The sequence below is a fragment of the Taeniopygia guttata genome, chromosome 3 (assembly GCF_048771995.1).
Source record: "Taeniopygia guttata chromosome 3, bTaeGut7.mat, whole genome shotgun sequence".
NCBI lineage: Eukaryota > Metazoa > Chordata > Aves > Passeriformes > Estrildidae > Taeniopygia > Taeniopygia guttata.
Window position 1 is genome coordinate 35,852,027 of NC_133027.1, and position 26,965 is coordinate 35,878,991.

A 26,965-nucleotide genomic window follows, 5' to 3' on the forward strand; every position below is an offset into this window, starting at 1 on the left:
TAACTGTACATATTTTCTTTATTAGACACAAGGATCTTTTTTGGGAAAGAAAGATTATATGAGAAACAGCACATAGGATATAGGACACACCACAATGATCTGCAGATTTCCCTCTCAGCTTTTTGTGCACCTGGAACAAGGAATGTACTTAGAATCTATTTTTATGTTTCATTATGGAAATGTGAAGCCTAAGAAGAATGTTACACAAAATCTCCATGGGTTAGGACAGAACATAAAGATCATCCTCCAAAGAACTGCTCGTCTTGAATCTTCTCCATAAGTTCTGGCCAACAGGAAGACAAGAAGTCTCTAAACTCACAAGTAATCATTGCTGCAAACTCTGTATTTTGCTTGCCTCATTTTGTGCACTGAGTTGATTGAAGGTACAGCAAAACCTGCTCAGAGGATTGTCAAGGTTATCAAAATACACTCCCAAGGTTTATAGCAAGGAAGGAAAATAATGAAAGATTTCATACTACCAGCACAGTTAATGAGGGAAGAGATGCAAACAGCACACATTCAGCTTTTTTTCTCTTCTGATCTCTGAAGAAAAGGCAGGTCATTCTCATCCTGATGAAGTCCCGACAGGTGGAGTTAAAATTGGAACTCCTGGAAGAAACAAGATATTGGTGGAAATAGATCTGCACAAGGAAGTCTTGAAAGCAAAAGAAAAATAGACATATATCGTTGAGTTACAAAGTACATTTTATCTACCTAATCTGTGAATGAGGATTTTGAGAATAGTGTGACTTTCCTACTTCCAGGATAACCCTTTCCCACCAGCATGCCCTGGTGCTTCTCGATAGACCATTTTCTGGGGAAGTTGAAAACCTGAGCTTTAGTCCTTTTAGTATGAGATAACAGTCAAACAGATATATCCAAGTGCAAAACACAGCTGAGACCTCCCACATGTTTATAAGGATCAATAATCCCTTTTCAACTGGTAACTATGGCAGATAAAATGGACATATCCCAGAGCAGATCACAGTCCACCCTGTCTTGTCCCTGAATTTAGCACTCCAAAGGCAGTGGCTTGTTTGTCTGCTCAGTTCAAAATACACAACTCTGTGAATATGAATAGGAAGTTCCTGTGCATATTATGTCTAGAGCATTTCTAATTTTAATGTAATTCTGAGTTTCAGGAAGGCTGGTCAGATGTGAAAATGTAAAGAGAACTGATCCTGATGATAACGATAAGGACAAAGGGGTGTTTGGTGTTTAGCTCATGTTCTCTTAGAACACAGACTGATAATAAAAGGGAACAAAAGAAACATGATGAATGAGATTGGGGCTCCTAAGAGGAAACAAAACACTGTTGAAAACAAAGATAGTGAAATAATAGGGATCCTTTAAACCAATTGGTACTTTCCTGCAGAACCTAAAAGACAAAATTCCCACAGGCCAAAACTGCTGATTGCTAAACATGTATGTGTTTGTAAGCAAGCTGTAGTTTGGAGTCAGGAAGAGTCAGGGCTGGATGACATGCTGACTGAATGGAAGATTAGCTTGGTCAACTGAGACATCAGCTCTTAAAACATCGAAGACTTATTTAAATAATATGATTATACTGTAATTTAAATGAAAAATTACCCCGGACACAAGAATTTTCCTGTTTTCAGATTTTGCAAAATAAAATTTGGCACTTAGCAGTAGAACACAAAATGGCAAGCGTAAAAACTCAGCAAGTGAATCTGCATTTTTTGGCATCAGTTTAGATTAAATAGAGATAATAAAAAGTATCAAGGCAAGTAACCAGGTCAAGACCTGATGTCTTCTAGTGCGAACAAATGCAGGTGCTTTGGTTTCCTTTTACAGAAATACTGACAACATAGAAACCCTTTCAGCTTTCTTTGCCTCCATTGTAATCAAAGGCATAAGAAACAGCAACAGAAATCACATTACCATATGTGCACTGATGAGTTTAAATATGGATTAATTCAAAAGCAAAAATTACTGCATTTCTGATGCATCACTAGACCAGTGTGCAATGCAGTCATCCCCACAGTGCTCCAAAGATGCCTGGCCTCAAATCTCTCAGGAAGAACCTCAGATACCCCAGCAGGCCCCCTGGACCTCAGCTGTGCTGCCACTGGTCAGGCAACTCTTTATCACATTGTAACTCCCAAATACTCTTCTCGAGGATGAGTTCATGGCTGTGATGCTTTTCCTCTCTGAGTACGGCATGGCAGAGCCATTCTTCCCCAGAGACTCAGGAGCTCCAAACATGTGAGATCATGGGGCACTTCCACAGTCTGAGGATGGATAACTCCTGCACAGTTCCTCTGCACCCCCACCTCAAACATCAGTCAGCAGATAAAAGAACAACACAAATGAAGGGAATTCTGGTGAGTGGAGGGTTACACAGCCCCTTAGAGAGAGAGGAAGGTCTGCTGGAGAAGATGGAGCAAGTGGCTGGTCTGGCACAGAGATGCAGTCAATGCTCACGTGCCATTGTTGGCCCCTATTGGCCAATATATGAACTCACATATAACCATGAACATCTGCATGTATGTGCCTTTTACTTCTCTGTGTAAGATGTAGATTGGGCTGATGCATACTTGGACAAAAGTAACCACAGCCCCTCCAGGCTGTGGTGGTGGAGCTGTGAAAATCTGACCTTCTTCTAGTAACTTGAGGGTTTGGGATTTTTTTTTTTTTTTTTTTTTTTTTTTTTTTTTAGCTGTGGGAGGACCACCTAGAGTCTTAGCACAGATCCTCCCCTCCCGATCCCAAAGAAATAGTTTCACTTATTGACACAAAAGATTCTTCTCATAGGATACAGAATAACAGAGTCAACTTCCTGAGTGAGAAGGGGCATCAACACATGCTTGAAAACATTTCAGGACCATTTGTAGATAATAGCTATAGTTGTGTTGTTTGCATTAGCACTCTGAACTATTCCCAAGCTGAGACCAGATCTTTGTGTTTGCTCAGGCATAAGGGGAAGTGTTAATGTTTACTGAGACAGAATGCTGTTGCTTAAGGAGCTTAATTAAATTTATCGTTCTTTGCCCATGGTGTCTCACACACTCAGCACCAGAGAAAGGCAGATAAGGACAACCCCATTTTCTGTGTTTTTCAAGTAACTATGGAAGCAGTGGAATCAATCTGAAAATGACCCTATTCTATTAACAGTTTTTCTAACCAAATCCTCATTATGAAAGAAGAATGTGGAAGTGGAAATAACCAAACCGTGCATTAAAAGAGATGTATTTAATATGAATTAAAGATACTTATCTTTGTTAAAATAACCTGACAGAGAGCTGCTGTGCTTCATTCAGCTAGAAAGACTTGGTATTCATGTTTATTTTTCATTTACAAATGAGAACCCCTGGGATATGATAACTTAGCTGGAGCTGTTCATCTTGAAAGTCTTATTTGGAATCCAGCCTGGTTTGCAATAATCAAAGGTTATTATCTGATGGGTAGAAGTGGGGAAAAGAATATCTTAGGCTTTTTTTCTTGCAATTTTTAAATTACTTTGGTTAGAATGTGAGAATAGCAACCTGCAGATAGGCAGGGCACCGGTCCAGCTCTCTGATACCGGATGCTGAGAAGGATGTGATGGATCTGCCTTATCTTTTTCTGGTAGTTTTTTAGACTTCTCAATGCTTTTGGTCTCTGTGACACCTCTAGCAATGAATTTGTAGTTTTAATCGCACGTTATATGAAAAAGCATCTTCTGATAATTTTAAAACTGGGATGCTCCACAGCTATGTAAAAATCGCTATTTACATTCTATATTATTAATGATTTACAGATATCCAATAAAATTTTTTTAGCCACTTTTTTCTTTCTATGCTGAAAAGTAACATGAGAGAAAATAATCCTAATATTTCCTCCTCTTGCCTAGGTGGTCTTGTCATTCTCTGCTCGTAATTGCTGCCTATCTGTACCTTTTTTAGTTATACTGTATCAGTGGAGCCAAAGTCCATGCAATACTCAAAACAGAGTTTCACCAGTGGCCCAAAGCGTGGTATAATCATGGTTTCTGTTTCATTTTTATACCTGCACTTAATGAGCTTTGATAAACAATGTTTAGTTCATTGGTGAAGAGTGACTTCAACCTTTACAAGTCATGCTTACTCCCTCACATATAAAGTCATATAAATTCACATTTAATTTATTTTTTATTACTCTTGTCATTTATTTTTGACTAATTTCACCATTTGACAGAAACTCCCTTCTTGAACTTGGGATGTTGGTGTCTTTTTCATTTTTTTGCAGGGATACAGATTTGAATAGCTTAAACTGCTACAGAGCTATTCTTCCATAGTCATATGTACAATTACTTCCTTTAAACTGCTCAGGATTAAATCTAGAATGGCTTTTCTTCTTGTGGATCACCTGACTAGTTGGGCCAAGAGCTGGTACTATCTAAACTGGTTGTCTCTGAACAGTAGCGTGCTTTGAATTTTTCTTAATCCCTCTGCAGACAACTGCAGTCCCCCCTTGCACCTATCTGACCCTTGCAGCCTTTAATCTGAGGGTGATTTGCAGCTGTTGTCACTCTCTGTATGAGTCACCAGAAACACAACCTCGATCATCAGGTGGATTTATCATGCTGAACTTTGCCCACTGAGCAGGGAAATATTTTCTCAGAATTTGCCAGGCAGACTCCCACGCTTGTCATCAACAGAGAGGGACAGGCATGCACAGTGTTGCTGGTTCTAACAGCTTTGGGATGTCCTCTAGATTGTCCAAGCTGACTTCTCAGTATTTAAACAAAATAATTATTTCGTTTATGAAGAAAAATCAGATAATTATAACTGGTTTTAAGCTATTATTACTTTCTGGTAGGAAATTCCAACTCAAATTGATTTTACAGCACATGTTTTTTCTGTTACCAATGTGAAGCTGAGCTTTTTTTTAACAAACACTACTTCTCCTCTAATGGTGTAGTTGTTCATGTATTTGAACTCCACCGTAGTACAGTATAACACTGATTATTTTCTATCAGATTCTTACTACTATAAACATTTAAAATTAAATATTCCTGTTTGCTAACCTCCATTCCAGCAGTCACACAAAGCACTTTCATGTGGAGTACTGATCTAATCCCTGTTTACATGTCTGACTTCTTTTGAGTGTTTGCACCAATCTTTGTTGTCTGCTGTTTGGATTTTGTCATCTTCTCTCAGGCATGCAGAGTGTTTTCGGATTTGCCCTTTCAATAATGAGTCACTCCAACTGGCGTGCTCTCCTGCATCTGTCACCTTGTCTTCAATCCTCCTTTTTAAAGCACTTCTACATTCTCTTTCTTTCTTTTAATCCTGAATGCTAGCAGACCCTTTCCCTTCTACACTGAAAGCTGGGGTTTCCACACATTCTGCATTTGCCTCTATTATATTTACTGCAATGATAGTTTATGGAAATAAAGACTCTAAACACAATACTTGAGATGTTCAGGGAATAAATCCTAAATTATAAATATGAATCTGTATAATGTCCTCATGGGACACTCAATCATAGCAGCCCAGCTCAATAAGAGAGCAGAGACGTGGTGCATCGGTCAGTCTTGCTGACAGACTTCCTTGGTACACATCAGTTTGGTTAGAAGGAACAGAAAACAGAGTTTATGCATAATTTATCAAAAATGGAGATCTGTGTTTTTAAATAAGCAAACAAAATTCAAGTATTTCTCCACCTGCACACAGTTATACAACAGAAATAAAGAAACAGACGCATTTGCACACACAGAGATGAACCTTTTGAAGCAAATGATTTATTAAAAATTATATCCCTGGCTCAGATGCTCACTGAGGTGTGCTATTCGGCTGAGCTAATTTCTTTTGTCTGCCTTGGAAAGCCATTATGCCAACTGCCACCATGGTTTGCATGTTCAGCACAGAGGAAGACACAAAAACTGTGTCTTCCTCCTCCAGGGAGTGTTCCCAGAAAGCTTTCCAGCTTTGAGCTCCATTACTGCTCCATACTGATTTGTCCTACTTGGCCAGTAGGGAATCCCATGTCCATGTAAAAAACACAGCCTTGTGCTGCATATGTTCCTTCTCCACAGCCAGCCCTACATGCATACTTAAAGGGTGTGCTGGGCAGGCTGAAGCTGATGCCATTCATAAATCCAAGCCTTTGCAGAATATTGACTGTGCTTCCTCTCATTCCATTATACTAAGGGCACCTTGAATACAAGGGAGGATTAAGCTTGGACAAGCTGGTACTTTCAGGGGCATCCCACTGCTGACACCCCCCTTAAACACCCTCATTCCCCTAAAAAAAAAAATGGATGTCTCCAGAAAATTAAAGATATTTGTATTTATGACTAAGAGCAAGAAACTGAAAACTCCATGTAGAACTTCCTATATGTGTTGTGCATGCATAAAACCTTGGGTATTTTACACAGAAATGTTGATTATAATTATAGTACTAGAACATTTCTATCTGCCAAAGCATCTGCCTCGCACCTGCTCTCCTACCACGGAAAGAGAGCAATAAAAGAGAACAAAAGCTGCATCAGGAAAGGGAAGAAAAATAGTAGCCTCTTTAGGAAAGCACCATCAGTTTTTAATCAAACAATTTTTTTTTGGCTTCAGTGTGGGGAAAAAACAAGCATGGATCTGTCACTCTTTCCCTGCTCATAATATAAGCAAATTCATGAAGGCATCTCAGCTCTACAGTTCTTTGAAGAATTGAAAGGATGGATCCTCAGAGGCTGGTATTTTCTCTTTGTCTGACTGAACAGTAGCAGGTCGTGCAGTGTCAAGACAGGTTTTCTTTCTCTCCCTCTGAATGTTCGGTTTATTGGCACTGTGACATCGCCTGAGAATTCATACAGCTCCCTTGCAGGTCCAAGTAAAGTCATTGCAGGTTTTAGAGGAAGCCAGGGAGGATCTAAAATATCCTTTGAGGCATTTCCTTTTGAGGCCATTAAATCCCTTCTAGATTTCCAGTGTGCTGCCAATCAACATAAGGTTTTTCCTGATAAAAGCAACATGTGCATATGGAAATGAAGGCCTCAGCTATTCTGCAGTTAATACATAGACCTGAGTTTCATATATAATGATAATTATATATTAATATATGTACTAATATATTTTCAAATGCAAAAAAAAACCCCCAAACTTTCTCTCAACAGGGTGCTTAACAATGCTTATGCATAAAAGATGCTTTAACAGAGCATTCACTTAATATTTTTAAAAATTATACCTATGACTCCATATTCATGTCCTCTTAATCCTTTATAATGTAAATAAATAAATTAATAAACTCACAATTAAACATACATGTTTCAATGTATTTAAAGTATTTTTTTTAGACAGAAAGGTACTTGGAGTGCATGTGAAACCATATTTTATTATGTAGTATTTGCCAACAATATGAGAGATCTCTTGCAGTGCTGAGAGAATGAATACCCAAGGAAATAATTTCCAGGATTAGCTCTGCATTTCAGGTGGAAAACGCTCTTGTGATTTTTTGTATTTTAATTTTCCTCTAACAGCGGCACCATTTTAAAAATACATATTTTTCAAAATTTTTATTTAGGAAGATACATCTGACAAAGTTTAGATTTCCTGTTTTTCAGTTTCTAACTGGGCCATAAATTCAGGTGGAAATTAATTTAATATGTACTTCATACATATGTAAAAATTCCATATATATTTCATTATATAGATATATAAAATATAAGTATTCTTGGATGGTAAGAATATATATATTTTTTCCTATATAATGCATATTTTATATACAATAATTGTTTACAGTATAAATATAGATAAAGATAAATATAAATTCTGTAAAGGTGAGAAAAGAGAGACAACAAGAATTTACAATGTCTGTTTTAGCCACAAAGTATTTCAGTAACAAAAAAAACCATTGTATGATATGACCTGCTATTTTGAAGAAAGAACCAGTTTAGGAAGACAGGAGGTAAATGTAATGGAAAAATGTCAGACTCTTTTTTTATACTCATGCTGCAGTACTGCCTGGAGGCCAGAGAGATACTTGGCTGACTAACAAAATGCTAATTCTCCAGAGACTTCTGTTTCACAGAGTAAAACCACATCAGTAACTTGGAAAATGGGATTTGTGGAATTCTTAAAGCACACGAATGAAAAAATGCCAGGAGAAAATTTAAAAGATGAGACAGTAAATTTTTTTTAATAATGTAACATCACACTTACTTGCTATTTTGTATTTCATATTGTGAATACTAGGATGTGCAGGAATGCAATGTCTCAGAATGGACTGTGGCTGTAGCTCAAACAGGAAAGAAATCAACAAAAATGTGAGCAGAGGAAGGTGATTAAAATATTGCATATACAGCTTTAAAAACACTGTGATAGTGTTCTTCAAGGTCTTCAAAAATGACAAATGTATGACTATCAGAGAACACCTACTTTGAAACTTTTACCTATGTATGATACCTGTATCTGAGTATCTACATTCATATCAAAACCAGACATTGTATCCCATAGTTTTCTGCTTGACATGAAATATATTGAATATTTTGATAAATCTGGCAGTGAATAATATATTGAATGTTATATTTGGGCAAATAAAGGCATGCATGAAGGCTTTTGAGGGAAATTAAAAAGGGGAGGATCTTAGGCAAAATTCCCAGCTGGAATACACCACAGACACATTTTACACTCACAGACAATTGTGTGTCAAAACAGCATTATAAAGGCTGTGAGGATGAACATCATAAAGTTAGAAAAATGCCAGAATTATGGCTGTCTACACAACTTAAATTCAGCTTGCATGTGTATATGCATGATGGCAGTCAATGGCACCACCACCTCCTGTTTTTCACAAGTCCCTTCCCTCTCTCAGAGCTCAGAATAGGTGATGAGAAGATAATGATTGGCTTTTCAGCAAATAATTTCTTCTCTGCTCAGCCTGCACACTCTGATGGCTTCCTTTCTTAGCAAAAATAAGACAAGATTTCAAAATGCTGCTCTGATGGGCTGGGGAATTAGATCTAGATGATTTGTAAGGTGCCTTCCATCCCAATCTATTCTGTGATATTAAGATTCTGCCAGTAACCATGGTGGCTGCAGGAATTAAACAGACTCCACAGAGCCTTAAGGGACTACTGCTGCCATTTTATACCAAGTGGCTAGAAAGGCTCTTTAAACCTGGCTGGCCAGTTTGAGACAATGAGGACTTCATTTTTCCATAGACTTGAATTATACTGCATTTAGGGCATGATTCTCATTGATTTCAAATGCAGTCCTGAGCCTCAGATCCATAGTGTTCAAGCTATTTAGGACACAAAAATGAAAGAGGGAATTTGCACTTGCAAACCCTGGGAGGGATGGACTTAAACACTTCTAGAGGTCCTACTGCAGTCTCTCAAATCAGACAAACAGAGACACATGCAATTTGGATTCATATTACCTAGTTTGAGACATCTAAAAGCTATTGTCAAGCTAAACTAGGCATTTCTAAGTTAAACTGATCATCCTTCAGAGAGAGTAAAGACACAGATTGTGCCAGAGATATTATCATCTTGCCTGCCCTGTGCATTTTTGACATTTTAGGACATTTTAGAAGACATCCTCTTCTTTTAGGACACAATCAGTTGTCTGAAGGTTTCTATCGAACAGCAGCCTGAATTAGATCTAGACGAATAACTACTAAACATTTATATGTGGTGAGTTAAAAGTCATATGTGAACCTCACAGAATTTTTTTTAAGTTTCTGGGGTTTTGAGTGACTGACTGCAGCATTAAAATTGTTCCACTTTACAGTCTAGAGCTGAATTGCTATGTTATACAAATACAAATGGAAAAAACAGGAAAGAAAAAATCATCAGGTCATGCAATTAGGACCTGGACAGAAAAATTCAGGCCTATGATGCAGGATTTTGTTCTTAGAGCTAAAAGAATAACCAAGTTAGTGGTACTAACTTGGAGTCCCTCTAGAAGGTGATGGAACCTTTGCAGCAGGTTTCTCAAGCTTTGCTGGAATAGGGTCTGCTGACTTTGGAAAAGTACACTGGAGCTATAACTCCAACACCTATTTTATTCCCAACTCAATTCCCCTCTCCCTTCTCCTCAATGTACTAATATTTTAGTCATGTATCTTCCCAATGTTGGCTTTTCATCTTACTTCTTATTAACGAGTCCCAAGTTCTAGCTTTCAGACCTCTCTTTAGATCAAGTCTGGGAACAAGACATCCAGGCTTAATGTCCTTCACTAAGAAGTACCTGTCTCATGCCTTTTGACTGTTTTTTCATTATTTCCCCATTTGTAAGCACTTGGAAGTCTTCCTGTCCTCAGTCCTTCACCTCAATCTCCTGTTCTGACATTACCAAGTTATTATTTTCCAATTCAAATTGTCCTTCCCATGCTAAATGTCTTCTTTTGCCAGCTCCTGTTCTAGTAAATCTTGCTTTGCTTCTGCAACCTAGCTCTTTGGTGACTGTTCCACCTCTTCTCTCTCCCTGTTCTCTGCTGGCTATCTGGGACTTGGATACAGTCTCCTTGCTCAAATATTGTCTGTTCTCCCCACATCCTCAAGCTGTCCTTCCCCATATCTACTGAAGCCTCCTCCTCTCAAGAAAAGGCACCAGAAATTTTTCATATTGCAAGATTATCTCCTAATCCCCAGAAGCATTCAAGGCCAGGTTGGATGGAGCCCTGAGCAACCTGATCTAATGAGTGACATTGATGCTTCTGGTGGGGAGGTTGGAACTAAGTGATATTTAAGGTCCCTTTCAACCCAAAACATTCTATCATTCCTGCAAATGGCTCAGTGATTTGAGCTGTCTTATTTTTATTGCAGTCTCCTCCATACCCACATTCCCTTCCCCCCCACCACAACTAATTCCTCTACCACAGGAAAATTTAGCCCAAATAAAATTTGGAAAATTATAAGCAATGGAAATTGTGATTTTAAGGGTACTGACAAGCAGCCTGAAAAACAAGTGATATCAGCTTTTACCTTTGGTTCCTTTGGCATTTATCTGCATCTTCATTAATAACAAACAGGCTAGCAACCTATCCCTTGTGTTCAGTGCTACCACTAAGGATCCCTGGGATGTGGGCATGCTCAAAGTAGTGCTGAAATTCTGACACGATGGAATTGGCAGTCTCATAACATCATCAGTGACAAGAAGCCAGCGAGGAACTGCAGGCTTAGAGGGTCTCTGTCAGCACCTATCTGCAGGCACCTGTGTAAGAGCTCTGACATCCCTGCAGTGCAGTACGAGATACCGAGTGTACGCCTGCGGCTGGCACTGCTTATCTTTAGGACTCACATCGCCTTTCTCAGGTGTTTGTTTCTCAGAGGTACAGCTCTGTTTCTTGCAATTCATTCTCTCCTGACAGAGGTTAAATGCTCCATTATATACATCACACTGCATTACATACATCATGCTTAGTGGCATGCATCTTTACAGAGAGTTGATGCTGCACTGATAGCTTGGAGAGACAAGGGAAATCGAAAAACAACCACTCTGCCTCCATCGCTATCTTTGTAGCCAGGAAAGCAATATATCTGGAGAAACAGTTAATTGAATGGAACATTGTGAGAGAGGAGATGGCATTGCAGAGGGGTCAGATTAGGACATTCCCATGATTATCTTAATTTCTTCATCTCTTCTGTCAATAGCTGTTGACTTCATTTCATTTGGCGGCTTCTCACTTATTTCTAGAAGCAAGAGGGCAAATCCTGCCAGTGCCACACTGCAGCACTATGTGCTCCAGCTGCAGCAAACACTGTGACATTATGCTGCATTATGCTGAGCCAGCCAGACACTTCTGCTGAGCCCTGGCATCAATGATGTATCAGTGTTTCACTGACTCCTATTCTATTAAAAGAGGTTAACAAGATTGGTGTTCAGCACTGATGTCTCTGGTTCTTATCTGCATGGAATTTAAAGTGCCCATAACTCAATAGCAAGTGATACTCCTATTTTTTTAAAAGATCCCTGTAACTGGTGGCTGATTCCATTACACATTCTCAGTCCCTTAATGTGCTGCTTTCCCATGTGGATACATTATCCTTTACCATTTGCCAGCCTGGGCCTGGGAGTGGAGTGCAGAGGGGGAGGGAAATGAGTAAGCCCAAGCTGCTGTGTGCAGTCACACTTTGCCACATGGACGTGCCGGGCTCTCACGCAGCCTCATGTGTGCCACAAACACAAAACACTGCTCATCCCCCAGCAGATTCCAACCATCATCCCACCACAAAGTTTGTAACTGCACCAGTTCTGGGATAAACCTAAGGAAGTTGGAGGCTTTCAGTCTCACTGACAGAGTGAAATGTAGAGCTGCACCCCTTCAAGTGAGGCCATTCACTCCTGAATTACCAGCAGCTGATTCCCAACAGCAAAAGGAGGGCAAAAAGATAGCTTTTCTTGGAATTGCATCCCTCCTTTTCACAAAGTTTTCTTTCCAGTGTTTCAGTTAAATAGAGGAAGGGGAAGAATAATTTTTTCCATAAAATGAAAGAACAATGTTCAATACTACTACAGCCTAGTCAAAATCCAGTGAAATGAGGAGAAGTGGGATGGATATGTCCATGAAAGAGGATTCCATCTTTAGACCTCCAACATACACCTCTGTAGGAATCACCTGGCACTTTGGTTTAAGTGGAATTATTCTGTTTGATTATATACTGCATTTTTGTATATAAATAGGATGGAAAAAAATGCACACCAGCAATAGGACAAGCAACACCATTATTAGCCAAGCAATCATTTTATAGCCAGTGGTAACACTGGTAATGTGAATAGACTGGTCTGCTGACTTAGTTCTGTTCCTTTTTTTTTTAATTAATAAAAAAGTTAATTTGTATTTATTTCTTGGAATGTAGTTTGGATCTCGTATTATTTACTGACAAAAATAAATCATTTTGTGGAAATGCTGAATGAAGTCCACTTTCGGGTACATTAGGTCTATTGAAAATATAAGGATAAAAGTTATTGAACACATCTGTGGTGGTCTTTTTTCTTTGCAAATTTATATTTATTTTCAAACTATAGTAGAAAGAATGCCCTTTGTGTCATACCACAAGTAGAAAATGCTTAAGGCCTCATAAGACACCTTTGCAAAGTTTTCAGTAAATTGTTATTGCACACAGATGAACAGCTATCAAAACTGTTCACAAATTTCCTGTGCAAGCTTTGCTTTTAGTGGGAAAAAAACCAGACCAAACATGTAAATAAATGACATATGCATGTACAGTCAATACCTGTATGCAAATATCAGGCATACACTTAATTTCAAAACCTGGTACTAAAGTGTAGCTAAAAGTGGAAGCATGAAGATGAAGCTAGGCTATAAAATAATCAAGATCAAATTTTGTCTGTTAATCAGTTTTCTCAGTTCAGTCTCAGTAAGCAGAAGAACAGTTCCACATGTTTGACCTTGTTTTTGCCACTAAAACAAATTCCTGACAAAATCAAGCCAATTCTCTCCCTATATCAACTCATGCAATAATTTTCATGCAACGTCCCTGCTTTACTAATAACTGAGAGGTATCTCTGCCTTGAGGGAGGTGAATATGAAGCCAGCTGACTGTCCTCTGTCCAGATATTCCCATGTCCCAGTGTGATTAGCACTGTCTTGTCAAATTTAGCTCTAAGCCATTTGTGAACACCTTCTTTGTTTATAGTAGCACACTGAAATCTGCACAGATATCTGTGTGTACTTTTCTGTGTATCCTATTAACAGTGCACTACATTTCAAGATGTTACACTGCAGAAGGCCACAAAAGCATTTTTAATCTATTTAAACCAAATTTTTTAAAAAATTACTTTCATTCTGGAAAAATACTACATGGTATAATTCTGAGAAAACAAAATCAGGGTTTTGTTCCACTGCTGTAAAATCAGAGTACAAGAATCACTGTACAAGAATTTTGATACTGTATTTGAAGTTCTTCAATTGCAATTTTGTACAAAAATCCCTATAAAAAAAAATCAACCTATGGCTAAGCAGGATTGAACCCTGTACATGACCGGCTATGATCTGCATGGAAAGTGGTATAAGGAAATTTTTTAAATCTATGACCTTGAGAGAAATTTTCAAAAATCTCAGTATTTTTATTATTGCACAAGAGTAAATAAAACCATAAACCACAATTTTTCCAATTTCATTCCAGTATAATAAAGCACAGTGTATTAGATCCTGATTCCCAGTCTGCCTTTCCTTGAGGCAGTCTAGTTATATATGTACAACCAAGAACAACCTTCAACTCAGGACTTACACTTTATAAAAAAAATAGAAATACAAAAAAGCAGGAGCTAAGGCACAGAATGAGGAATATTGCTTTAGTTAGATGAGTCAAGAATGCATGAGGGAACTGCCTCTATTGGAATTCATGTTGAATTTAGAGCTATATATTCCACTACTGTATTAAAAGAACCAGTATAAAGTGTATTCCATCACTCCCATTAGACCAACTATCTGTTCAGCAGTGGTATGTAGCTCCTACCTGAAGAGATTTTAACATGATGAAACCAATGCACTGTTTTGTCGTGTTAAACACAGTGCACAAATTGCAGAAGAGACAAACATGACAAAGCATCTTCTATCCCTGATTTACCAGTTTCCAGCTTGTACTTCCAGGGAAGACAGCAAAACGTCAAGGGTTTTTATTGTTTAGGGGTTTTGTTTTGTTTTTTTTTTTTCATTATGCCAATGATAGGTTACTATTGCAACACCAGACTTCTGTATTTCTCTTGACAAACAGGACTGCATTGCTGAACTATAAAGCCAAGAAGACTCATACAGTGTGAAAATATGCAGGGGAACAACAGCTGTTAGTCATTATTTTCTCCTTATCCTTTCAACACCTCTCTTTCAATTTGCTCTCTAATGGGTAAATCACACTTTCTCCCTAGGACATTTTCTCATTTCAGGCAGGTACTAAAAAGAATCCTGAGACAATTAAGAGTCATTGGTCAAAGTCATTTTGTTGCTTTCACTGTAGACATTAAATCTAATTTTTATGCTTTACCAAACAGATAAAGCTGATGTTGTGTTTCCTAGCCCTTTGTCACTACTAATGTGACAGAGGCTTTCCTTCTTTAGACAATGAACCTTGCCTCTTTTTTTTTTCTTATATAGCCTGTGTTAAACTTCTCAAAGGAAAAATGTGAAATATAAAAATTATTGCTTTCACTTCATTTAGGCCAAAGAAGAATCTACCAACAGATAGCTTTTAAATATTTCTTTCATGCTTTACCTCACCTGACAAGCTTCACAGTAGCTATTTGGAAAAAAAGGAAAAGGAAAAACAGTTTTGCTTTTGATCACATTTGGTTTATTGCACAAGTTACTATACTTTGCTCTATTCTCTATTTCTTAGCTGTGAGATGAATATGTATTGTAGTTTGAGCCTTTTGTTAACTTATTTTAATTAATCTCATTCTAGGCCACAGTGAAAATGAATCAGAGAAAACCACAAAGAGCTACAAACATCACATCTTACTAAACTTTTCACTGGAAAATACATTTTCCTTTATTAACTCTTAAAGTCATAATTACCAATTTTTCCAGGTGGCCAAATGGCACAAATCTGCAAAATGACAGCGTATGCCCACTGGTAAAGTTGGAATGTATCCCAGCACACACAAGCTTGAATGTGTGCACCCTTCCAACTATTTCTTGTTCAATGTAAGTGGCTGTTTTCCTTCAGAAAGGCAAGTCAGTCTGCATCTGGTTTTGACTTTAGGATGTGAAAGATTACCTGATTACATTTCCCACACAGCTTCTCATATGTAACATTTTTTACAACTGGTACTATTTAGTGAAATGGATTGTGCTGAAGATGATGCGGAGAAGGCACAAATCTGTAGCTACTCTTTTTAGAGTAGCTACAGATTTTTAGGCTATTTGCAGCTGCTCTTGGGCAATGCCAAGGTAGACACACCCCTTATGCCTCAGACAAATTCAAGGCAAAATTGTTATTCCAAACAGTGCCTCACTTATGTGGGTCTCTAACGGAACAATAAATTACCCGGGGTTTAAGCCCTTCTTCAGCATCTAGGGCAGCTCCATCCAACCAACCCTCCTAGTCCTTAAGGCTGATATTATTACTGTTTACCAGCTCTTGTGTAACTTGTTCCTGCCACTCTCCCATGCATCACTGATTGCAACCTCAGAAAGAAAAGGGAAAACAAGAATAATAAATAAAAATAGAAACAAGAGTATACTCCCTTGGTACCGGGGAACTTGGAAACGGCAGGAGCTCCGTGTAAAACCTTGCACGTATAGTGACAGCATCCAGTGCTGGCAGCGGAATGTATTAGGACCACAAGAAAAAAGAATTAAGGCAGGCACGTTTCCTCGGTAAAAATACTCTATTAAATAAAGGTGTGTGTGTGTGTGTGTGTGTGTGTGTGCATGTTTGTATGCGTGTGCATATATATAAATACATAAAAAGAACAACTGCCGTTGCCTGAGAAGGAACACGTCAGGGAACACGCACTGGGGCTGACGCATTATTAAGTAAGGACCCTCCAAAGGGTGCCCTGTTCTCCCCCGCCCCGAGATGGGGTCCCTTTGTCCGTGCCTGCTCCCGCGGGGAGCTGCCATCGGCGGCCGGGCCGCGTTGCCCACACGCCGTGACTCGGCGCTCCGAGCATAAACAAACACGGCTGGAACAACAAAAGGCCGCGGTGGCGGCTGCCGGAGCCCGCAGCCGGGGCGCAGAGCGGCCGGGCACGTCCCCGGTGCCGCCGCCCCCCGCTCCGTTCCCACAGGGCTGTCCCCGCCCGCCCCCCGGCAGCTGCCATGTGTCTGCTCGAGTGCGATTAACACCGACTCGCCAAATCCCCCCCGCGCCCGCCTCCCCTGCCCGGGCCATTTGGGGCATGCACGCGCCCGCGCCCCGTGTTTACACGGCGGCGCCTTCGCGCGGAGCCTTTTTGTGGATGGCGCTGGCAGATGAGCCGGGGGAGGAGGGGGCTCCGCGCCGCGCAGCGCCCGCCGCCGGCTATAAAAGCCTCCGGGCCCGCGGGCGGCAGCGACAGGCGAGCGGCCGCGGACCGGCGGAGGATGGAGGGCGGCTGCCCGCTCTCGGCAGCGCTGCCCCCGCAGGGCTACTCGCCCCTCTCCTCCTCCCGGTGCGGGGGGCGGCCCGGTCCCGCGCTGACGGCCCTGTCCTCGCCCCGCAGTCCTGCGCCTCTCTGGAGACCGTGGGTGCCCGCGCCGGGCGAGGCGGCCCGGCGGGGCGGCCCCTGCCCCGCAGCGGTGAGTGGGGAGCGGCGTGGCGGAGCGTCTGCCGCCGGCATCCCGGCGGGGCGGGGATGCTCGGGGAGGGCCCGGTGCCGTGCCGGCGGGCTGACCTCTGCTCTCTCCTCCGCAGCCTCACAGCCCCGGCGAGCTGGCGGAAGCCTCCCGAAAGCTGGCGCAGTACACGCACCCTGTCAGGTTAGTGGCAGTCTCCTGCCGCCGCCGGTTCCCGCGGGGGACCTCGGGGCACCAGGGGCCCGTGGCGCTGCGAGGCCGGGAGCCGTCCCTCGCTCGCCAGTGTAGTGTCTTAGCATTAGCTCTCCCGCCCCTTTTGTTTCTACCCATATTATTTATGTAGATATGAAAGTGCCTAGGGAGTGAATTGGCCGTCCATGTGCTTTTTAACTGACAGATCCTTGGGCAAATGATTGCCTGGACTCTTGTATTTAACATATTTGAGGTGCCACTGTGGTGTGAGACTTAAGACCTATTACACAGTTACGTGGTTTTTGGTGGTGGTGGAGTTGGCTGAAGCATCTTATTACTCATTCCTGTGCCCAGGATTAAAAAAGGCACAGGGGTGTATTTCCTAGGCTGTGTTGCTGTGCAAATCTCCAGCGCCCTCCCACAGCAAAGAAGCAGGTGGAGGCCTGGGAGAGTGGCAGGAAGAGAAGGTATGCACTGGCTAAGCCACCATTGCCGAAGAACATACTTGTGTAACTGCTGCATTAATGATAAAGGCAATGATAGTACCTGCACTGTCAGCTCTGAAATAAAGAAAATAACAACAGTTGAATCTGCATGAGAGTCTGTATTCAGAAATGCTCCTAGGTGTTGCAAGATGCTTAAAATAATTGCACAGGTAGTTTTTTCCAGACAAAATGCAGCTGTGTTTCAAATCTAGGCTCTCATCCTTTAAATAGTGATGTACTAACTGAGCAACTGTACAGGCAAACTTCACTGTGACTGCTCCAATGCTTAGGTTTGAGTGAATGTTGTTACAGGGAACATTGGGAATGAAGACTTGTTACAAAGCCAATGTCAGTGGCTTTGTGCTGCCAAGGAAACAGTGTTCTGCTAAACAGTAGCCTAAAAGATATTTCTTGCAATTGCTAGAAAGCCATCTACTTCTGTTTCTTACTGCATTTCTATTTTAAGCAATCTGTAGTCAGCATTTCATTATGTTGTAGTGTGCTAGTCTCTTGGCTATTGGGACTTCCATGGTCTGTTCCTTCTAGCCATTACCAAACTGTAAGCAAAAGAGGACGGTAGTTGAAAAGGAACAGGAACTTGGAGTACATTAAATGCAATTTATTATCATTAGCTGATACCCCATGCTGTGATCTATCAGCATATTTTGTTAATTTCAGGATATAACACAGACTGCTTTAAAATCTACATCTATGGAACATCTTTCTTATGGAGTCTGGTGATTGCTTTCGGAAAGACAGATGAAATATCAAGGTCTGATCACCCCTAGGCCTTTATCATTCCTTTAATTTTACAATGGTGTAAAACAAGTATCAACAACTACCCAGGCTGGGGACCTTCAGTAAGAAAACTACTAATTTGATTCAAATGAAATTTTGATCCTGTTTGATGCCCATTATATTCCTTAGGAATACTGCCCCAGTAGGGGCAGTACTACTTGGCTCAGATCCCCAGATAGTACTGTTAATGAGGTACTGGAGTGGGAAGTTTCAGAGTCTTGGGCTTTTGTAGTTTTGTTGCAAAACTAGCACTCTAAATCATATTTATCTCTTCAGATGAAAATAAGAATCCAGAGAATTTTTTTTCTTAATTGAATGTAGAAAACAACAATTGAACATGTAAGGAAAAGTTCTGTTGGATGCTTGTTTTGATAGAATTTCACTTTGGTTTTTTGCATGTTGCTCCATGTACAATATGTAATAATGATAAGCAAATCTCTTGTATACTTGTTTCAGACTATTTTGGCCCAAATCAAAGTGCTATGATTACTTGTATCAGGAAGCTGAAGCACTTCTGAAAAACTTCCCAGTTCAGGCTACAATTTCCTTTTATGAAGACTCAGACAGTGAAGATGACGAAGATCAACTGGAACAAGATTCAAGAACAGAATCAGGTTGCTGACTGCAGGGAAGACTAATGCTACTTCTAAGACTTAATTTAAACTTAATATAAATATATATTATAGTATTTTTAAAGATAATTTATTTCTATGTAAGTTATTCTTAATAAAACTGAGATGTCTTGTAATTTTATCCTTTTTCCTTTGTTCTGTTCTTGTCCTGGTTTAAGTGGGGAAGGTATTGATTACTATTTTTATATCTGAGGTCCTGTAGTTTGTAGATCATAAGTTGAACACCAATTTTTGAAGCAGAGAACAGATGCCTTACTTTGAAGGGCTTTATGGTTATGTGGCTTTCTCAAAGTCTGAGGACACAAGGAAAGCTTATCATTGTGATTTAGCAGGCTCCTTATGGAAGTATAACAAGGAATCATTGGATTAAGTATTCCAATTGGGTTGTGCCTGCTGTTACAACAGAGTTTCAAACATGGAGAAGAGAAACAATATAGCTGTTTTTGAAACAGAGGTAAGAGTCCAAATTCCAATCTAGTTCTTGTTGCGTAGAAGAGTTTGCCTTGCATCACTACTGTTCTCATGTGCTGTGTTCTTATACATAAAAGTGATAGTTTCATACTGTTTGTAAAGCAGACATCAAGAAATGAGAAAAAGATCCGAGCTGTTATAATTGAAACAAAGTTGGATACCAATCATCGTGAAGGCCAAAGCCCCTAAAAGAACAACAAAACAAATCCAAAACTTTAAATTAAAGGCCAGTGCCTCTGTCAGGTAGCGCCTGTGTACCTACCTGGCGCTGCCCTTGCCTTGTGCGTGCTGTTGCAGGCCGCGCTGGCTCAGCGTGCCCGCAGCAGCCCGGCAGTGCTTGCCCCATCCCGTGTGCGCCCAGGGGCCCTCGCCAGCGCCTTCTCACACTGAACCTTCAGAGCGTGGGGTGCGCCAGCCGCGTCTGCACAGCCTCCCAGCCTCAGCACCTGGCGTGGGACACCTGGACGGAAAGCCAATCCTAGTGCAGGGGCAGGCAAATCCGCCCGCCCCAGGGGGAGACAGGGCAGCGGCGGGGTACGCGGAGCTCCCTGCCCACAGCGCGGTCCACTCCCGGGCGGGGCCCCGCAGCGCCGGGCCCCGCAGCGCCGGGCCGCGACCCCGCCCGCCGCGGCGGCGCCTGCGCGCTGCGCCCCAGCGCTCCGCCCGCCCGCCGCCGGGGCCCGGCCGCGGCCCGGCCCGGCACCATGCTCAACGTGCCGCCCTCGGCCTTCCCCGCGCCCGGCTCCCAGCAGCGAGCGGCAGCGGGTGCCCGCAGCAAGGTACGGGCGGCTCTGCCGCTGCTGGGGGGAGCTGAAGGGCGCCCGCGTTTTTCGCGCTGCGCCGGCCGCGGCTGCCTGGCCTGGCCCCGCCCGGATTTGCGGTGGTTCCCGGCCGGTTCCCCGCCGGTTCCCGGCTGCAGCTGGGGCAGGGCTGCCGCCGGCCGCCCCCTCCAGCCCGCGGCAGGTTCCCCGGCTCGGGGCCGGCTGGGCCGCGCCGCTGGAACGCACTTGGTGCTCCTTGTTGGAGCGGGCGGCGGCGATAACGCTTCCGGCACTTCCTGCCCCGGCTCTTCCTCCTGTGCGGGGATGGAGGCTTCCACCTTGGAATTACTGCGTGCAGCTTATGCTTTATGTGTTCGATCTTCATCTTTGGAGGGGTTTTGAACACTTCTTTTCTAGAGACCTTTCTTGGAAAGCATACTTGGACTAAAGTCGCATTAACAAATGTTAGTTTATGTACGCTTTAGTTTTCTTGCTTCTGTTTTTCTTGTGGTTTTGTAAGACCGCAGTTTTTTAACCCTGTTTCCTGTTGTTAAAGCTTGGATCAAAAGGGTTCCCAGACTGTGGCCTTATTTGTTTACTGTTTCTTTTAAATGCTTTGAAAATGCTCAGAAAATAAAGGTTCTGCAGTATGGATGTGCTTTCTGCAAGGAATTGCAAATGTGGTTGTTGTAAAGTGTGATTCACTGAGTTGGCATTTTTTAGAAACAGACATTCAATGGGTCTCCATTACTCATTAGGTGGTGTTGAAAAGGAAGGTGTTAGATACCCTGAAGATCTTGTTCTGCCTTTCAGGACAGGCAGGCCATGGCAGTACTTCTCTGGAAAGCTACTAGACTTCTGTCCTGCCTTTCTCTGGGTGCCTTCCAGTTGCTGTAGGGCTTGTGAAAAGTCTTAATGAATGCTGTGAAGGTAAAACTTATCTTACCTGACCATGATTTTTAAATTTCCTTTCTTTATTGCTTATAATTTTACAGACCATATCTCAAATGATTTGCCACCACAGGCAGAGTTGGTAAATTGTTTGCTTTGGGAAGAATAATCTGAATGCGTGTTGATGTTCAGTCATTTCTGTGTCACTACCCAGAACACTTACTTAAGCACCCTTTCTACTCAGTAGGGCTCCTAAATATCAGTGAATAATATGAGTTGGGTTATTTCTCTTTTGTTTTTACTGAACCTTCCTATGGAGCTCAGAAAAGTGTATTCTTAGAATGGCTTTTTCTTCCTTTAGAGCTTGAAGTTGTTTGTATATTTGTTATTTTTCAGGTACCTTTAAAACCAGGAAGGAGTCTTATGGATTGGATTCGGCTAACTAAAAGTGGGAAGGACTTGACTGGTTTGAAAGGGAGGCTGATTGAAGTTACTGAAGATGAGCTCTCTAAACACAACAGAAAGGAGGATTGCTGGATATGTATAAGAGGTTGGTGATGTTTCTTCTGTGTTTTTTACCTGGCTTCTTTTTTCTGTGCTTAAAGAAGAAGCAACAAAACTCAAAAAACAAAAACAAAAGCCACACTCCAAGAGAAGCTATGCACTTCCTGTGTTTGGGCCAGGTGTAATCTTGACATACTTTGGCATAACTTCAAGTAAGAGATTTTGTGTTACAAAGATTTTCTTTGCTTTCAAGCCTTTCAAAACAAATCTTCCAAATGGGCATATTTTATACTTATTTTATAGCTGCCTATGAAAATAATAAACCACAAGATTTTAGGTAATGTATCAAATAAAAAGTGAGACTTAGCAAGAAAATAGGGCTTTGAAAATGCTGACATGTACACTCATCAGCCTTGGACAGTTTGTTATTTTGAGCAGTTGACTATTTTTAAGGATTGCTTTAGAGCATCCAGAGACATATAAATATTAAAAATACCACTTAAACCTGGAGAATGGTCTTTAGGAAATAATTGTGAAAGCACACATACTACTTCATAAAACTTAGTAAGGCAAATGACAGTTGACACGTGGAACAATAGCTGTAGCTAGAAGAGTATTTTCAGAGTTGCAAATGAAGTTCCTAACTGTCCTACAGAAAGGAGTAAAACATTTGCTCTGCAGTTTAATCATTTAGAGGCTAAAATACATTAATAGCACTGTAAATTTAGTAGGAGATATTGCCAGTTTCTGTGAAGATAGAACACTCATACTACAGAAATGTCCCATTAGCTTCTCTGATCTCCTTAATCTGTGAATGATAACATTGATCTGGTAAGGAACAGCACTGATATTTAATAAATGTCATGTCTGAACTTCAGCAAAAAAAAAAAAAGTTAAGAATTTCTGTGTGGGGGTGATTGTATTATTGTTGGGTGTTAAAGGGGATGAAAGTGAAAGTAAAGGTAGAATGTTATTCAGTACTGGCCTTTGAGCAAAATAATAGGATTGTTAATTCCCTGTGCTGCAGTTGCATGTGCTACTAAAACTATAGTGGGAGGAGAGCTAAAGAAAGCTTGTTTGCTATGTTCATCTGTTCATTTTTCACTCTGAAAAAGGAACATCTACTGCAGACAGAATTACTGCCTGAAATGCTTCTGTTTTCTTTTTAATCTCATTTTAACTATACTGTATCTCTGAGGCTGGTTTTTACAAGAACTCCATCAAGTTGCCTCTATGTCTTTCCTTAAATTTTTCTAGGTCTGCCTTTTCTGTATTCTCAGATGACTAGTGAAAAAAACATCATAACTGAAAATCACAGTAGCCCTCATATGTGGACAGGTAGTAAAAGAATATAACTGTGGAAAAACTAAACTAGGTCTCTGCATTGGTAGTTAGACTGTGTCTCTAAAGGAAAGATCAGAAACCCATGAGAGCAATGTGAAGTAAAAGAAGAGCAGGAACTAACTTGGTTCAAAACCCCAGTGTGATCAAAACAAGCTGTCATATAGGGCACAAATTTGTACATAAGGGGGGCTCAGGGGAATTAAAAAATGCATGAAGGTTGTATAAATGACACTTCTTTTGCTCCACAAAGAGTGATGGTAAACTAGAATAATATTCAGGAGGCCATGGCTACCCACAGTCTTATAATTTATTGTGTGCAGTAATCGCTGCTGCACACAAGATGGCACAGTGAATACAGCCATCAGAAGAGCAGGTCGGTAAAGTGTGCAAAGATCCTTCCTTTGTTATTGACTAGGTCTTTGTTGTTTCCTGGGATGGTTGTTCCTGCCAGCTAGGATTGCTCCAAGTGTGTCTGCCCCAGGCTCAGTGCTGAATGCCTTTCTCTCTTCTGAAGTAACTAATGTACACTTCCTAATGTCTTCAAAGCTTTTTCTGCAAGTGCTGGCACAGTTCTGGTTTTGGTGGCTTCCTGTTTTAACCATGTTAAATGTCTTTAAATATTCAGGCAGTAGGGATGCAATTATCATGTTAGCAGCAATATGTCTGTTAAATCAGTTAGTTAAATCAGTTTATAGCTGTATTCTTCAGGCTCCAATACCCAGTTGCTTAGCAGCAATAATCAGCCTTCATAATTTCAGATCTGTGAAGAAACATAGTTTTATGGTGCTGGAAGTCCTGCATTCTGAGCCCTTTTACTAGGACAGATACAACCAGAGTTGTAAGCATTTAATGGGCACAAGTTAAGTTTCTTATATTGCTGAATCTGAAGAATTGAAGTTTTGTTGCTGATAGTGACAGTGTTTCCTTGTGTGAGACAGTTCTTTCCTGTAGGCATTTCTTTCCATGATGGTGATGAGTAGTACCAAAACAGCTATGACAACACTTCAGGGATAACTTAACTGGAAGGGAAACTAAAAACTATTTTGTGCACTAACTGGTTCAATTTTGTCTCTTCTTAAACCTGCATGTGGTATTTTTACCCTCTAGTTAGGATACATCATACTCAATTTCTAGGTTGAAGTCTTAACCCAAGGCAAGTGGTGTGGCATTGTAGGATTGGCATCTCCATGTAAGAAGATACCTCTTGTGCTCTATACAATTGTGTCACTTATGTTTCTGTTTTTGTGAAGTCATACTGCCTGTTCCAATTATGCCTGCTGTTTGCTAATACACTCTTTAATTTGTGCTAACCTTTCCGTTATTTTTGGATACATGAGTGGTTGTAGAAATGCTGCTCATATGCTTTTCTGTTTTCTTTAGGATTTGTATATAATGTCACGCCATACATGGAATACCATCCAGGTGGTGAGGATGAACTAATGAAAGCAGCAGGAACTGATGGTACAGATCTCTTTGATCAGGTGAGAACAACTGGCAGCAAATGACACTTGCTCACCATACTTGAAAAATGCATTTTTTATGGTTATTTTTAGGGCAATTCAATGGAAATGGTGATTTGAACTTTTTCAGTCCTAAGGAAAGGCAGCTAGTCACTGCTCAGAATGATACTTACATGTGCTGGAAGAGATACATAGTTTAAACTATGTAGCAAAAGACAGTAATGAAAATATCACTTATGTTGTTAGAATTATACTTCAATTAGACTTCATTTTTTTTAGCAGAAATGGCAATGAAGGTAGCAACAATTTGAGATACCACCTTCTTAATAAATTGTTACAATGACTTCTGTTGTTGGAGAGACCTATTTTTCTAAGAGCTTTCAATTTTTGAAAAAAGCTTATAGAATTCTTTGTCTATTTACTTGGCAGCTGCATTATCAGAAAAATGCTGGAGCTTCTGTTAACTTTAACTGGTGAACAACTCATAAGATGACAGTTGGTCTCTTATTTGTTTACTATTTCTTTAAATGCTTTGAAAATACTCAGAAAATAACTGTTCGGCAGCATGGGTGTGCTTTCTGCAAGGAGTCACAAACTTGGTGGTATAAAACATGATTCACTGAGTTGGTATTTTTTAGAAACAGACATTCTGTGGGTCTCCATTACTCACTAGGTTTGTCTGGGAAACTGGGAAAGAGCAGAAAAGAAATCTCCTCTGTTTCTGAAAGGAAATATGTTACCTCTTTCCATGTCATGCATCAGAGTATGTTATGCCTTCATTTGCAAAATGTTTTTAACGTTGTAAATAAAAAAGGATAATGTTTTACTTTTGTTGAGTTTATCCTTGGTTATTCTTTTCACAATGAAGTGTTGGTTTTGGGCATAATTCTTTGATTTCAAGAAATCTGTAGTATCGGGTATCCAGTATCAAGTTGGGCCTTGGAATTATGTTGCTGGGTCATTATATGATAACCTTGAAAACAGAAGTCTTGACATCAGGAGTATTTAGAGAAGCTCCTGCAGTTAAGTTCAGATATATGCTTGTAACTTTTTAATTTTTTGTCATGGGAATGGAAGCAGGTTTAGATCCTGAAAATATGCTTTTCACTTTTATTGTTTCTGGCTTATGACTTTTCTGTTACTGGAGGTATTTGTTTTCCCCTCTGCTTTAGCATTCTGTGTCTGTCAGATAGTGGTTTTTTTAAGAGTTTGGTAGATTGCTAGTGTTCTCCAAATTTCTGGAAAAATCAACTGTCATTCATAGTCCTTCATTTCTTTCTGTTACCTGTATATGAAGAAATTGCAACTTGTTGATGGGATTCTTTATCTCATCTCTTTAGCTAGTCCAGTTGAAAATTTTAATTTTTAAATCTAGATACCATTCAAATTTGTCATGCAACACTTTGTTTCCTTTTCTCTTCTTGTGATGTTATCCTGGATGCTCTATCAGAATTCGCTTTTCTGCCATCCATTTCCTCTACAACTTCTCCAGTTCTGGTCTGTAAAGCTACTGCTTTTTCTTCACTTTATTTTACTTTCTTAAATAGGGAATTTCCAAATGATTCAGTGATAGTAAGGCAGAAGCAAACAGAAATACACCAGCTTGGTAGGAGGTGTTTGTTTGTCTTAACTATTATTCTTTATGTTTGTTTCCATCATCCCTTTTCCCTTTACTTGTCTAAACAAGACTAATAAACGTTGTGGTAATGGCAAGATTTTTGTTGTGTTAGTTGTTCTAACACATGCGTCATAAAAATGCTATTCTGAAATATATTCTGTAGCTCAAGGTTATGATGTTCAGACATTACAAAGCATAAATGAGTAAATTAAACTATTGTTACCTTTTTCATAATCCTATTGTTTCACCTAATGTCATGATATCTGTAATAGAAGTAAAAATAAGTACTGACTGTTGTAATAGCGACTTCTAATGTGTTTAAAATAATCTGCTAAATGAATTGTATTAGTCAATGTACAAAAATGAACTTTTCTATTTCAGTGCATAGAACAACATAGTAAGAATTCCTCATTTTATGAAAAAATACTTTGTTAATGTAGGTTCATCGTTGGGTCAATTACGAATCAATGCTGAAGGAATGTCTTGTTGGGAGAATGGCTGTCAAGCCTGTTGCTGCTCCAAAAGGTGAGTTGTTTTAAGAATTAAATATTGTCTGTTATACTTTATTCCAAAATTATCTGGCAATTATGAGAAATCCTAAATCACTTCATACTTATGAGGACCATCTCTGTTCTTGTGTAGAGTT

At 40.4% G+C, this 26,965-nt stretch overlaps 2 protein-coding genes and 1 long non-coding RNA gene across 6 annotated transcripts in view; 2 read left to right on the forward strand and 1 right to left on the reverse strand.

Annotated features, from left to right (window-relative positions):
- Positions 1-20,399, reverse strand: LOC121469685 (uncharacterized). The gene is made up of 2 exons (XR_005979808.2): positions 20,004-20,399; positions 1-609 (listed from the first exon to the last, which is right to left on the reverse strand). It is a non-coding gene; the product is annotated as an uncharacterized lncRNA (long non-coding RNA).
- Positions 16,665-19,391, forward strand: RIPPLY2 (ripply transcriptional repressor 2). The gene is made up of 3 exons (XM_012572777.5): positions 16,665-17,166; positions 17,282-17,346; positions 19,095-19,391. The coding sequence occupies exons 1-3, from the start codon at positions 16,861-16,863 to the stop codon at positions 19,258-19,260; spliced, it is 537 nt and encodes a 178-aa protein (XP_012428231.5). The 5' UTR covers positions 16,665-16,860; the 3' UTR covers positions 19,261-19,391.
- The window catches only part of CYB5R4 (cytochrome b5 reductase 4), a 27,797-nt gene continuing 21,197 nt past the window's right edge, over positions 20,366-26,965 (forward strand). The window contains exons 1-4 of one of the 4 annotated variants that reach the window (XM_030267534.4): positions 20,366-20,520; positions 21,790-21,943; positions 24,622-24,722; positions 26,760-26,844. In XM_030267534.4, the coding sequence (XP_030123394.4) occupies positions 20,446-20,520; positions 21,790-21,943; positions 24,622-24,722; positions 26,760-26,844 (415 nt within the window). In that variant the 5' untranslated portion in view covers positions 20,366-20,445. Of the gene's footprint in view, positions 20,521-20,772; positions 20,967-21,047; positions 21,433-21,789; positions 21,944-24,621; positions 24,723-26,759; positions 26,845-26,965 lie in introns of those variants that run through there. The other 3 variants (XM_072926617.1, XM_072926618.1, XM_030267535.4) reach the window with 3 other exon arrangements.